General features: G+C 45.7%; 1 protein-coding gene across 2 annotated transcripts in view; it reads left to right on the top strand.

Annotated features, from left to right (window-relative positions):
• il16 (interleukin 16) overlaps window positions 1–14,915 on the top strand; it is a 62,842-nt gene extending 47,927 nt beyond the window's left edge. For both annotated transcript variants that reach the window (XM_071400853.1, XM_071400852.1), the window contains 9 exons: window positions 119–257; window positions 604–1,183; window positions 1,472–2,267; window positions 3,739–3,926; window positions 4,750–4,918; window positions 10,805–10,906; window positions 11,275–11,524; window positions 11,951–12,079; window positions 12,915–14,915. In XM_071400853.1, coding sequence (XP_071256954.1) covers window positions 119–257; window positions 604–1,183; window positions 1,472–2,267; window positions 3,739–3,926; window positions 4,750–4,918; window positions 10,805–10,906; window positions 11,275–11,524; window positions 11,951–12,079; window positions 12,915–13,093 — 2,532 coding nt within the window. In that variant the 3' untranslated portion in view covers window positions 13,094–14,915. The remainder of the gene's footprint in view (window positions 1–118; window positions 258–603; window positions 1,184–1,471; window positions 2,268–3,738; window positions 3,927–4,749; window positions 4,919–10,804; window positions 10,907–11,274; window positions 11,525–11,950; window positions 12,080–12,914) is intronic.
• The last annotated feature ends 307 nt before the right edge of the window (window positions 14,916–15,222 follow it).

Raw genomic sequence — 15,222 nt, 5'->3', positions numbered from 1 at the left:
GTGAAGTTGTGGAGGGTAACGGGCAGTAGTAAATGCAGGGTGAATTACTACACCTTTCTGCGGTCAGAGGCTGAGTGGTGCGCTCAACATTTTAACTTCCTGTTTATCTGTGTTCCAGGAAGTAGAGAGTGAGAGAGAAAGAGAGCGAGAACACTCAGGGGGAAGTGGAGAGACTCTCACTCACTCAGAGGCTCGCTCTGCTGCCATCACTGACTGCCCTCGATCCTCATCCTGCACAGAAGACAGTCTACACACAGGTATCGTATGGGAACCTCGATACTTTTTTACACCATTTGTAAATACAGAGCTAACAGTCAAATATACAGCTATTTGAGACACCTATAGGGGCCATTTGCAGTTAATTTGCAGTTTGTTTCCTGAAAGACAACATGTTATTTAGTTGTGAACGCCATCTTTAGGATCAATTCTTACATTGTGACATTTAATGGCACCACAACTTACTATTTAACGTTATTAGTAAAGCAGAAAGCTGTGCAGGTATGAATGCATTATTTTAATGAGGGCAGTGTGAGTCTAGCTCATTATGAAGTACTTGTATCTCTCCTGCTCTTAGACTGTGTTTCCTGTGTTGTCTGTGTTCAGGTGCTGAATCTGCCTTCCACCTCTGCTCCCAGAGTAAGAGGCCGGGTCTGAGGAGGCAGGGCCGCGTGGAGCAGCTCCCCCCAGAAAAGCTTCACGACCCCTGGGTTAGGATCTCCGACAGCGCCCCTGATCTTGGAGGTCCTGAAGACCCCCATCAGAACCATCAGAACCCCCATCCGAGCACACACCGTCACAACACACACTCCCACAGTAGCACACACCAACAACAAACACACCATCTCAGCTCACACCACGACGCCACACACACTCCATCCCAAACCGACAGACAACCCAACGACACACACTCCCCAGTCGCCATGAGCCAACCGAGTGAGTTTCCTGAGCTTCCTGAACTTAACTGTACTTCCACCCACCACACCGCCCCAGACCCCACCACCCCCTCCACCCCTGCCTCCCTAATCTCCACCCCTAGCCCAAGGACTGAGGACCCCCCAGGGATGAGGAAGGGCCCCCCAGTTGCCCCCAAGCCTGTGTGGAACCGTCAGAGCCTCAGGAGTATTAGGAATGGGAGGCCCCAGGCTGAGCTGGCCAAACCCCTGGACATCAGAGGCGGTGGAACGTACGTAGTGTTTCTCCAGAACATTTCTCCTTTATCTTGTGTTTTATGCAAATGTGGCGGAGGCGGTTCAGTCTTGCCTGAGATCTGAAGACTTGTGTTAGCGCCTAAAGTGTAGGCCTTTATTTCAGTGGGTTGTGGTGGTGTTGAAGGGTATAGGTGACCTGGCTTTGATTCCAAGTCGGTCCATCAAGTATTGTTTGTTCATGAGTTATAAGCCAACAAGAATTTCTGTCTCGTAAATTATCCAGGTGGATGGACAATAACATTTAAAAATGTGTATTTCAACAGCACCTTCGGGGTCCGTCTGCGACCCACCTCCTCTGCAGCCCAGCTGTCAATCAAGCAGAAGATCCATTCATTTGAGACCTTCTCTAGTCCTGATGGTAAGGGTCAGGAGACGGAGGGCAACAACAGGAGGCCCCTAGCCCCCTCCACTTCCCTCCCTCTGAAGGACAAGGCACCCGTCAGGAGTGACCCCCCTCTCTTAGAGGAGAATGGCACAATTCAACATGACATGGGCAAAGGAGCCAAAGTGACCTCTCCAATCCCTGACGAGGACAAGTACAGGAGGATGTCCTCTGTTCCCCCTGCAGCCTCTCCTCACTCCATCCTTCCGCCTTCTCCTGCCTCCCACCCTTCTCCTCCTACCTGCTTTTCTCTTCTTCCGACCCCCCTCCCTGCCTCGGAGCTCCAGACCCCAGTGGAAGAGACAACAGGCCCCAATGCAGAGATCTCTGACTCGCCATCCCCCGAGGACATCACCACCACCCCATCCACCCTAGAGGCACCTCTCCCCGAGGCCGAACCAGAAACAGAGCCCCTGGATGGGGCTGTAGAGGCCTCCATCTCCCCCTCCGGCCCGGTGCCCAGGAGGTCCAGCAGCTCCAAAGGAGAGAGCTTTGGTCCACTACAACCACCAGAGGAGGGGGAGGGAGACCAGAGCCATGCCCAGGCTCAGGGCAAGCAGGCCAGCCTGCGGACACGTAGCCTGCCCCTGCCTGCCTCTCCCTCCCCGGATGGGTCAACAACTCTAAGAGGACTGGAGGGAGAGAGCCTGGGGAAGATACTTTCCTTCAGTAACCAGGTGCGTCTTTGGTCCACACTTTACATTACATCACATCGTCCAAGTGTAAATTGTAAAATGTCCAATTTAACTGATGAAATGTATGAAATGTCACATAAGCTTCATACCAGTTGAATAACCCATGTAATTACTCTGTAACAGGTGCATGCAATACGTTTGTAACTGTCATTTAGTGTGTGGATTGTGCGCACCTGCGACACTTGGCAATAGTTTGCTTGGGAAACAATATAATTTATATTATATTCTGTTATATTTCATTATATTCTTACTATAAAATATATGTGTTTTGACTGTGGTAAGGGCACAGGAATATAAGTGTATTGTCTGCTAAATGAACAAATGAACTACAGGCTATCCCACTGGCACAGACGTCAATTCAACGTCAATTCAACATCTGTAACGTGGGAATGAGGTGGAAACAATGTTGATTAAAACAGTGTGTGCCCAGTGGGATGCCATAGCCAGACGAAGCACCGCAACATAGTCAACTCAGCTGTTCTGTTCCTTTTCATTTGTTTTCCCCTCCATTCTCTTAGATAAAAGGCCTATTATTCTCATCTGATGTTGTGAACAGATAATGATTTAAGTGGTTCATTATGTTGATTAAGGTCCTTGAGATAATAATAGTAATAATTACTACAGTGTAGGCTGCTGATGGGAATGAGTGTCAGCAGACATTTCATTTGAAGTCAATTCACCCGGTTGGGATTTGGCAACTTATTGTAGACTAATTGGATAATTACTTTAGATATAGAAAGAACACGTGACAGTTGTTTCACCCATGGTGTAAGAAGGTGCTATAATGGCCTCTTGAGGTGGGATGAACCGCAGAGCCCTAACCATAACATGTTTTATACTCTGCTCTACTCTACTCTACTCTACTCTACTCTACTCTACTCTACTCTACTCTACTCTGCTCTACTCTGCTCTACTCTGCTCTGCTCTGCTCTGCTCTACTCTACTCTGCTCTGCTCTGCTCTACTCTACTCTACTCTACTCTGTTCTGCTCTGCTCTACTCTACTCTACTCTACTCTACTCTACTCTGTTCTGCTCTATCTTATCGGCTCTGCTCTACTCTGCTCTGCTTTACTTTTATCTGCTCTACTCTACTCTTATCTGCTCTGCTCTACTTTTATCTGCTCTGCTCTGCTCTGCTCTACTCTGCTCTGCTCTACTCTGCTCTACTCTTATCTGCTCATCTCTACTTTTATCTGCTCTGCTCTGCTCTACTCTGCTCTGCTTTACTTTTATCTGCTCTACTCTACTCTTATCTGCTCTGCTCTACTTTTATCTGCTCTGTTCTGCTCTGCTCTACTCTGCTCTACTCTTATCTGCTCTGCTCTACTTTTATCTGATCTACTCTACTCTTATCTGCTCTGATCTACTTTTATCTGCTCTGCTCTGCTCTACTCTTATCTGCTCTGCTCTGCTATACTATTAACTGCACTGCTCTGCTCTACTCTATTCCAGGTTTCCCATGCCCTGATGCGTTCCATGCACTCCCTGCTCCCCTCCCCCTGTCCTACTAGGCCAGGTAACCCCGGGTCAGACCCACACCCTGCATCCCCTCTAGTCTGCAGCCCGGAGGAGCCCGACCCGGCCCAGAACACCCCCCTCTCCCCTGGCCCCGACAGCAATGAGAATAGCTTCTCTGTCAGGTAAAAACTCTCTCAAAACATCAACATACAGTATATACCAGGGTTGGGGTCAATTCCATTACAATTCAATCAATTCAGGAAGTAAAAGGAAGTTCCTATTCCATTTTCTCTCAGTGCTTCTCTATGAGAAGAATTTCAAATTGGAATTTCAGTTTACTTCCTAAATTGATGTAATTGAAATGGAATTGACCCTTACCCTGGTATATACAGCATATTCTCTGTTTCAATGACTGATACCAGACAGGCATACACATACTACCTCTCAGGTGATTGTATGAAAAGGTATAAATATACACTGATTTCACAAGAGCTGATAATAGTCTAGTACGTCTATAGACCTACACTGTAGTAGTGCTTGCTATGAAAAAAGTAAGATAGCACTGCTCCCTGGAAGTCCGATTCTGTAAAGTAGAGATGGCATTATATATTAGCAGATGGAACAGGCATATTTTAAATCAAATCTTTTCTGTATTTTGTCCCTGCTTCACAGGGCTTAATGCAATCGCGGCAGTATCATCTTTAGTCAGAGGAAGTATGAACACAGGAAGTGAACAAACAGGAAGTCACACGTGTTGTTCCTGTTCTGAGATGTGTCATTATGTCTAAAGTGTTAATCTGACTGAAATCCTCTCAGAGTTTAGTCTGTAACAGATTGACCAGACTAAAACATAACTCTCTATTTAGTTTTCATACAGTGAAATGCATGATTATGAGAGTAGCTACGATGAACCTGTCATACAGAAGGTGTGTCTGTGTGTGTGTTCTGTATGTGACCAGTGTCAGTGCGTGAGTTGAACTCTGTTTGCTTCCTTATTCCTCTCAGCCTATCTGATCTGAGGCAGTGTACCATTGAGCGGGGGGAGGAGGGAGGGGACCTGGTCTCACGCCCATCTCCGTCAGCATGTGCCCACTCTGTTATCTCAGCCATCCCTCCACAGGAAATACAGACCATGATCCAGGAAGTGAAAGCTCTGGATGAGGAAACACTGAAGGTGAAACTTTATCAGTCAGTCTGTCTGTCAGTCATTCTGTCCGTGTGTCCGGCCTGTCTGTTTCATTGTTATTAATTTATTTGGAGGTCCATCCACCTCTTCCTCACTAGAAGGGCCTCGCTGACTATATTAGGATGTCAAATAATGATGTCCCCCCATCAACACCACATCAGCACCACATCAACACCACATGAACACCACATGAACACAACATCAACACTACATCAACACCACATCAACACCACATCAGCACCACATGAACACCACATGAACAACACATGAACACCACATGAACACCACATGAACACCACATCAGCACCACAACAGCACCACATCAGCACCACATGAACACCACATGAACACCACATGAACACCACTTGAACACCACATCAACACCACATGAACACCACATCAACACCACATGAACACCACATCAGCACCACATCAGCACCACATCAACACCACATCAACACCACATGAACACCACATGAACACCACATCAGCACCACATGAACACCACATGAACACCACATGAACACCACATGAACACCACATCAGCACCACATGAACACCACATGAACACCACTTGAACACCACATCAACACCACATGAACACCACATGAACACCACATCAGCACCACATCAACACCACATGAACACCACTTGAACACCACATCAACACCACATGAACACCACATGAACACCACTTGAACACCACATGAACACCACATGAACACCACTTGAACACCACATGAACACCACATGAACACCACATCAACACCACATCAGCACCACATCAACACCACATGAACACCACTTGAACACCACATGAACACCACTTGAACACCACATGAACACCACATGAACACCACTTGAACACCACATCAACACCACATCAGCACCGCATCAACACTGCATCAACACCACATCAACACCACATCAACACCACTTGAACACCACATGAACACCACATGAACACCACATGAACACCACATGAACACCACATCAACACCACATCAACACCACATGAACACCACATGAACACCACATCAGCACCACATGAACACCACATGAACACCACATGAACACCACATCAGCACCACATGAACACCACATGAACACCACATCAACACCACATGAACACCACATCAGCACCACATGAACACCACATGAACACCACTTGAACACCACATCAACACCACATGAACACCACATGAACACCACTTGAACACCACATGAACACCACATGAACACCACTTGAACATCACATGAACACCACATGAACACCACATCAACACCACATCAACACCACATCAGCACCACATCAACACCACATGAACACCACTTGAACACCACATGAACACCACTTGAACACCACATGAACACCACATGAACACCACATGAACACCACTTGAACACCACATCAACACCACATCAGCACCGCATCAACACTGCATCAACACCACATCAACACCACATCAACACCACTTGAACACCACATGAACACCACATGAACACCACTTGAACACCACATCAACACCACATCAACACCACATCAACACTACATCAACATCCGGTCATGACAGACTGTCAACTCTTACTGTTGAGAATCTCTCATCTCTGGTCTACTCTCTAAGTGGTTGAGGTAATCTATACCCCTGAGTCCGAGGCTGCATCCCAAATGACATGCTATTCCCTCTAAAGTGCACTACTTTTGATCAGGGCCCATAAGGCTCTGGATAATAGGGTGCTGTGTGGGATGCATGGTAAGAGCTGCTCTCTCATGCAGTACTCACCACTGGCTTCTGCTAAACAACACACTTGTAGGAATGAGCTCCACTACAGGACTGGAGGGACCATTAAGGATTACGTTAGAGTGCTCAGCTGCAGGTGTGTGTGTGTGTGTGTGTGTGTGTGTGTGTGTGTGTGTGTGTGTGTGTGTGTGTGTGTGTGTGTGTGTGTGTGTGTGTGTGTGTGTGTGTGTGTGTGTGTGTGTGTGTGTGTGTGTGTGTGTGTGTGTGTGTGTGTGTGTGTGTGTGTGTGTGTGTGTGTGTGTGTGTGTGTGTGTGTGTGTGTGTGAGAGAGAGAGAGTCTGTCTGTGTGTGTGTGTGTGTGAGTCTGTCTGTGTTTGTGTGTGTGTATTAAGACGCTTTCAGGGAGGACAGAGTATCACAGTGTGTATTAAGAGGCTTTCAGGGAGGACAGAGTATCACAGTGTGTATTAAGAGGCTTTCAGGGAGGACAGAGTATCACAGTGTGTATTAAGAGGCTTTTAGGGACGACAGAGTATCACAGTGTGTATTAAGAGGCTTTCAGGGAGGACAGAGTATCACAGTGTGCATTAAGAGGCTTTCAGGGAGGACAGAGTATCACAGTGTGTATTGAAAGGCTTTCAGGGAGGACAGAGTATCACAGTGTGTATTAAGAGGCTTTCAGGGAGGACAGAGTATCACAGTGTGCATTAAGAGGCTTTCAGGGAGGACAGAGTATCACAGTGTGCATTAAGTGGCTTTCAGGGAGGACAGAGTATCACAGTGTGTATTGAAAGGCTTTCAGGGAGGACAGAGTATCACAGTGTGCATTAAGAGGCTTTCAGGGAGGACAGAGTATCACAGTGTGCATTAAGAGGCTTTCAGGGAGGACAGAGTATCACAGTGTGCATTAAGAGGCTTTCAGGGAGGACAGAGTATCACAATGTGTATTAAGACGCTTTCAGGGAGGACAGAGTATCACAGTGTGTATTAAGAGGCTTTCAGGGAGGACAGAGTATCACAGTGTGTATTGAAAGGCTTTCGGGGAGGACAGAGTATCACAGTGTGCATTAAGAGGCTTTCAGGGAGTACAGAGTATCACAGTGTGTATTAAGAGGCTTTTAGGGAGGACAGAATATCACAGTGTGTATTAAGAGGCTTTCAGGGAGGACAGAGTATCACAGTGTGCATTAAGAGGCTTTCAGGGAGGACAGAGTATCACAGTGTGTATTGAAAGGCTTTCAGGGAGGACAGAGTATCACAGTGTGTATTAAGAGGCTTTCAGGGAGGACAGAGTATCACAGTGTGCATTAAGAGGCTTTCAGGGAGGACAGAGTATCACAGTGTGCATTAAGTGGCTTTCAGGGAGGACAGAGTATCACAGTGTGTATTGAAAGGCTTTCAGGGAGGACAGAGTATCACAGTGTGCATTAAGAGGCTTTCAGGGAGGACAGAGTATCACAGTGTGCATTAAGAGGCTTTCAGGGAGGACAGAGTATCACAGTGTGCATTAAGAGGCTTTCAGGGAGGACAGAGTATCACAATGTGTATTAAGAGGCTTTCAGGGAGTACAGAGTATCACAGTGTGTATTGAAAGGCTTTCAGGGAGGACAGAATATCACAGTGTGTATTAAGAGGCTTTCAGGGAGGACAGAGTATCACAGTGTGCATTAAGAGGCTTTCAGGGAGGACAGAGTACCACAGTGTGTATTAAGAGGCTTTCAGGGAGGACAGAGTATCACAGTGTGCATTAAGAGGCTTTCAGGGAGGACAGAGTATCACAGTGTGTATTAAGAGGCTTTCAGGGAAGACAGAGTATCACAGTGTGTATTAAGAGGCTTTCAGGGAGGACAGAGTACCACAGTGTGTATTGAAAGGCTTTCAGGGAGGACAGAGTATCACAGTGTGTATTGAAAGGCTTTCAGGGAGGACAGAGTATCACAGTGTGCATTGAAAGGCTTTCAGGGAGGACAGAGTATCACAGTGTGTATTGAAAGGCTTTCAGGGAGGACAGAGTATCACAGTGTGCATTAAGAGGCTTTCAGGGAGGACAGAGTATCACAGTGTGTATTAAGAGGATTTCAGGAAGGAGAACGTATTACAGTGTGTATTGAAAGGCTTTCAGGGAGGACAGAGTATCACAGTGTGCATTAAGAGGCTTTCAGGGAGGACAGAGTACCACAGTGTGTATTAAGAGGCATTCAGGGAGGACAGAGTACCACAGTGTGTATTTGAAAGGCTTTCAGGGAGGACAGAGTATCACAGTGTGTATTGAAAGGCTTTCAGGGAGGACAGAGTATCACAGTGTGTATTGAAAGGCTTTCAGGGAGGACAGAGTATCACAGTGTGCATTAAGAGGCTTTCAGGGAGGACAGAGTATCACAGTGTGTATTGAAAGGCTTTCAGGGAGGACAGAGTATCACAGTGTGTATTGAAAGGCTTTCAGGGAGGACAGAGTATCACAGTGTGTATTAAGAGGCTTTCAGGGAGGACAGAGTATCACAGTGTGCATTAAGAGGCTTTCAGGGAGGACAGATTATCACAGTGTGCATTAAGAGGCTTTCAGGGAGGACAGAGTATCACAGTGTGTATTGAAAGGCTTTCAGGGAGGACAGAGTATCACAGTGTGCATTAAGAGGCTTTCATGGAGGACAGAATATCACAGTGTGTATTAAGAGGCTTTCAGGGAGGACAGAGTATCACAGTGTGTATTGAAAGGCTTTCAGGGAGGACAGAGTACCACAGTGTGTATTGAAAGGCTTTCAGGGAGGACAGAGTATCACAGTGTGTATTAAGAGGCTTTCAGGGAGGACAGAGTATCACAGTGTTCATTAAGAGGCTTTCAGGGAGGACAGAGTACCACAGTGTGTATTGAAAGGCTTTCAGGGAGGACAGAGTATCACAGTGTGTATTAAGAGGCTTTCAGGGAGGACAGAGTATCACAGTGTATATTGAAAGGCTCTCAGGGAGGACAGAGTATCACAGTGTGTATTAAGAGGCTTTCAGGGAGGACAGAGTATCACAGTGTATATTGAAAGGCTCTCAGGGAGGACAGAGTATCACAGTGTGTATTAAGAGGCTTTCAGGGAGGACAAAGTATCACAGTGTGCATTAAGAGGCTTTCAGGGAGGACAGAGTATCACAGTGTGCATTAAGAGGCTTTCAGGGAGGACAGAGTATCACAGTGTGTATTGAAAGGCTTTCAGGGAGGACAGAGTATCACAGTGTGTATTAAGAGGCTTTCAGGGAGGACAGAGTATCACAGTGTGCATTGAAAGGCTTTCAGGGAGGACAGAGTATCACAGTGTGTATTAAGAGGCTTTCAGAGAGGACAGAGTATCACAGTGTGTATTGAAAGGCTTTCACGCACGCACGCACGCACGCACGCACGCACACACACACACACACACACACACACACACACACACACACACACACACACACACACACACACACACACACACACACACACACACACACACACACACACACACACACACACACACACACACACACACACACACACACACACACACACACCTCTCTCGAAGGACCACTTGGCTCTGTGCTCAGGAGAACATCTGTATGCATTTCCTTTCTCGATATGTCATTACCGCACTCTTACTACAATGTGTGTGTGTGCCTGTGTGTCTGTTTGTGTGTGTGTGTGTGTCTGGTGTGTGTGTGTGTGTGTTTGCCTGTTTGTGTGTGTGTGCGTGTCTGGTGTGTGTTTGTGTGTGTCTGGTGTAAAGCCCGGAGGTGAGGGCGAGACACTTGGTCCCCCTCGGCTCTCTCCCAGACATACAATCATCTGGAACCTGTCAACAACAGCTGGGGTTTAATAATCAAACTGAGATATCTCTGTGAATGGCCACGAATCGTCTGACTCACGTCATAAAAGTATTAATCGTCTCAGAGTACTCTCAGGGCTACTGATCTAGGATCAAGTTTGTATTTTAGATCACATTGAATAAGATTTCATGGACGGGGGGGACCTGATCCTAGATCAGCACTCCTACTCTTAATAGATAACAACAAGAACCAGCAGTAACATTGTAAAGTGAGCGGAAAACCTTAAAATATTATTTTGAATGTTAGAATGAAAGAGATGACTTCTTTCCATCCCTTTTTCTAGCAATTTGAGCACATCCAAGTGGTGATTCTGCACAAGGAGGAAGGAGCAGGTCTGGGTTTCAGCATTGCAGGTGGGATAGACCTGGAGAGCAAGGCCACCACAGTGAGTATACTGAAAGGTCATGCTAGAGCAGATGAAAAGTGATGACATCCTCAGAATTGATGTTAAAGATTGTATTTCTGTGTGATGTGTGCTATCTGAGGGAGTTGAGAATTCTGCAGAAGACACATTTCTGTTGTTCACTGTAACATATTGTATGGACAATAAAGTGTCTATATTAGTTAGGAGCGTGATTTTGGACTTAAATATTAAAGATAGGATCCCATGACTATAAAGCCCTGGTACTGTCCTTTCTAGCATGGCCAGATAGTGGCAACTCTACAAAATGTCTGCCAGCTGCTCCACCAATCAAGGCGAATTGCTTAGAATGGGAATGTGAATTGTAAATGTTCTGACATTTCTCCCTCCAGGTGCATCGTGTTTTCCCCCACGGCCTGGCGGCTCAAGAGGGGACCGTGGAGAAGGGTGACGAGGTGCTGTCCATCAACGGCCAGACACTAAGGGGTGCGACACACGCGGACGCCACCGCCACGCTGCGCCAGGCCCGCACCATGAGACTGGCCGTGGTGGTGGTGAGCAAGGGGAGAGAGGGAGGAGGAGGAGGGAACAAGACTGATGATTCCTCTGTCAGCAGTAGCAGTACAGACCTCAACCCCACAGGTGAGTAGAAGGTGGTCAGACAAGTTCACCTAGTAAGACAGCACACACAACACTGTGCAGGTGTGTGTGTGTGTGTGTGTGTGTGTGTGTGTGTGTGTGTGTGTGTGTGTGTGTGTGTGTGTGTGTGTGTGTGTGTGTGTGTGTGTGTGTGTGTGTGTGTGTGTGTGTGTGTGTGTGTGTGTGTGTGTGTGTGTGTGTGTGTGTGTGTGTGTGTGTGTGTGTGTGAGCGTACATCAAATCCAATTTTATTGGTTGCGTACACATTATTTAGCAGATGTTGTTGCAGGTGTAGCGAAATGCTTGCATTTGTGGCTGTATCATACAGTGTATGTACTGTATGTATACGTTGGTTGTTCATCTCTCTCTCTCTCTCTCTCTCTCTCTCTCTCTCTCTCTCTCTCTCTCTCTCTGTCTGTCTGTCTGTAGTGGAGGATGGGGGAGCCATGCTGACTGTGGAGCTGGAGACAGGAGGAGGGGGTGTGGGCTTCAGTTTGGATGGAGGGAAAGGCTCTATCCATGGAGACAGGCCTCTGGTCATCAACAGGATATTTAAAGGTACAGTACTATCCATGGAGACAGGCCTCTGGTCATCAACAGGATATTTAAAGGTACAGTAATATCCATGGAGACAGGCCTCTGGTCATCAACAGGATATTTAAAGGTACAGTACTATCCATGGAGACAGGCCTCTGGTCATCAACAGGATATTTAAAGGTACAGTAATATCCATGGAGACAGGCCTCTGGTCATCAACACGATATTTAAAGGTACAGTACTATCCATGGAGACAGGCCTCTGGTCATCAACAGGATATTTAAAGGTACAGTACTATCCATGGAGACAGGCCTCTGGTCATCAACAGGATATTTAAAGGTACAGTAGCAGCACAGGATTCAAAGGGATAGTTCACAAAAAAGGGAATATTTGGAGACAGTGGCCAGGTAAAGAAAACCAAAGCCCGGACTGCTGCCTTACTGTGTCCCTAATCTCTAACAGGGTAAGACAGTGGCTTTACTATGTCCCTAATCTCTAACAGGGTAAGACAGTGGCCTTACTATGTCCCTAATCTCTAACAGGGTAAGGAAATCAATATATATATTGATTTATAATCAATATAATCAAACCAATGATCTTGACGTTACAAGTGCCATGCTCTACCAGTTGAGCCACACATGACCTTTTCTTAACACTTTTAACAATGTATTTTATTGTTAGAAGAGTTGTGATGTCACGGAAAGCAGGAAACCATGCAAACAACGCAGAGAAGCACAGTTTTATAAGCTTTAACTTTTATAAGTTGGGGGAGGCGAAAGCTGATCCCAGATCTGCACCTAGGGGAAACTTCACGACAGACCAATGTGTGACAGTGTGTTCTCCTGCTCCCCAATAGGTGGTGCTGCGGAGCAGAGCGGGTTGCAGTCTGGTGATGAGCTGCTGCAGGTCCAGAGCACCTCCCTCCAGGAGCTGAGCCGCTTCGAGGCCTGGAACATCGTCAAGGCTCTGCCTGAGGGGCATATCACTCTAGTCATCCGGAGGAGGAAGGAGGATGAGGCAGAAGGGTCTGCCTGAGGGACATCTCACTGTAGTTAACAGGAGGAGGAAGGAGGAGGATACTGAGGAGTTACCCCTAGACACTGATTTCAGGTCAGTTTACACTGTTTATACTGAATTGATTTCCAGATACAATAGGTCCCTGACTACCTACGGAGGTAGTCAGAAAGATCTGATCACAATTACACTTCTTTAAAAATGTGGGCACGATCAGAATGTGGACAAGATCAGGACAAAGGACTCATGTTAGCACCAGCTATAAACGGGGCTATTGATTCTCAAGATTTGGCCACGTATTGATTGTGGCTACATTTATAGACAGGAGTCCGCAATTAAAATACCTATTGTGATTAGATTGTGATCAGATCTTCCTGATCACCACCGGAGGTAGTCAGGCCCACATGTTGTCTGGATATCTTCCAAGTGTAGACGGATGTGGACAGGGAAACCATTTAAATCATCATTATCCCTCTAAAATCATTGACAGGTGGCGCCATCGTCTTATGGCATCAATATGTGTCTTTAAATAAAGACAATACATATTATTTTGAAAGAATATCTGTCGAATAATTGGCATACAGGGAGGGACCAGTACATTTTGGTCACAATGCGGACACAGCGTAAGAGACACATTTTAATACAATGTGTAGATGCAACGGCAAAAATGTGGCCGCTATCAGAATGTGGACAACGGCCTCGATTCAATCCGTATCGCTGAAGTTTAGCGTTATAGCGTGATTGAAAATGAAAGGTAATTTCCGATTGAACCGACATATGAATTTACCGTGAATGCAGTCTCCGCAAACACAGGAACATTGCCTTTATATTTCAATCACGCTGAAGTGCTACGGATTGAATAGAGCCCGAGATCAGAGTTAGCATCAGGTATAAACAGGGCCAACTAGAACACAAATCAACCACAAGCCATCATACCATTTCATATGAGCACTATTAACATACTGTAGTTTTGAATATAATATCTATATTCTATATCAAATCATATTGCAATGACAATCAGGGACTGTTACTGTAGAGAGAGGTGAGTTTACAGGTGCTTTTAACTGACTGCCTACCTACACCCAGAACTTCTAGACCAGGGACCACAGTGAGTTTGAGATTTGCACAGATATACAGTATTTACATGAAGGAAGGGAGAGACATTCCATTGCTTTTGACTGTTAGAAATAGTGTACAATACTGTAATGTAGTCCAAAAGAGTATGATACTCATACAAAATATTTAAAATGGGATTTGCATTTTTCATGGAATTGTAGTATTGTGCTTGATGTTGGAGTCATTATTTAGACCAAAGACTATGAGTTGGATTCAATCCATATCGCGGAAGATCAGCATCAAAAGGTAAAGTTAATTTCCGTTTACCATGAATGCAGTCTCCGCGACCGCGGGAACATTGCCTTTAATTGTCAATCGCCCTATAAAGCGGATCTTCAGAGCTACGGATTTAATAGAGTCCTTAGTTCGTTTATTAGATGACAATGAAAAATCTCAATTGGATACTGCTCGCGTCCTCCCTCCTTCTCAAAACCCATTGGATGAGAAAGCCAGAGGTCCCGCCCCTCTGACCTTCTCCTCCAATTGGTTTAGAGGAGGCCAGGCGAGAGGAGTATCTAATTGAGTTTCTCCCTATGGGTGAAACCAAAGACATAACTAAACCAGAGCAAATTTTCACCTTGTTTTCTCCTAGTTTGATATTAAGGAAAACACAGGGTGTGAACATTTTGTACCAAAATCTATTAGAATATAGATATTTAAAACTCTGTATATCGGTACTAAAGCTTTATCGCAATATACATTATACTAATAAAATAATTTAACCCAATCTGTATGTGTATGTTTCAAAAGTTTATTCACAAGACTGTTGTACCATTAACCATTCATGTTTTAAAATCTATGTAGTTATTTGACTTCATATGGAACAAACAGATGCATTTACCACTCAGTTAATGAGACTATGTGAGTTGTAGGCAAAACTCCTTTCATTTTCCCAAAATTCCCAGAAATCCTGGTTGGAGGATTCTGCATTCACTGCTTATTCCCTTCTGGTTTTGGGAACTTCCAACCGGGACTTCTGGGAAAGTTGAGTAACCATCATTGTAATCCTTAATAACTCTTCTCCGGTGTTTGAA

This window comes from Salvelinus alpinus, chromosome 5, assembly GCF_045679555.1.
Source record: "Salvelinus alpinus chromosome 5, SLU_Salpinus.1, whole genome shotgun sequence".
Taxonomy (NCBI): Eukaryota; Metazoa; Chordata; class Actinopteri; order Salmoniformes; family Salmonidae; genus Salvelinus; species Salvelinus alpinus.
This window is presented reverse-complemented; position numbering and strand designations above follow the sequence as displayed.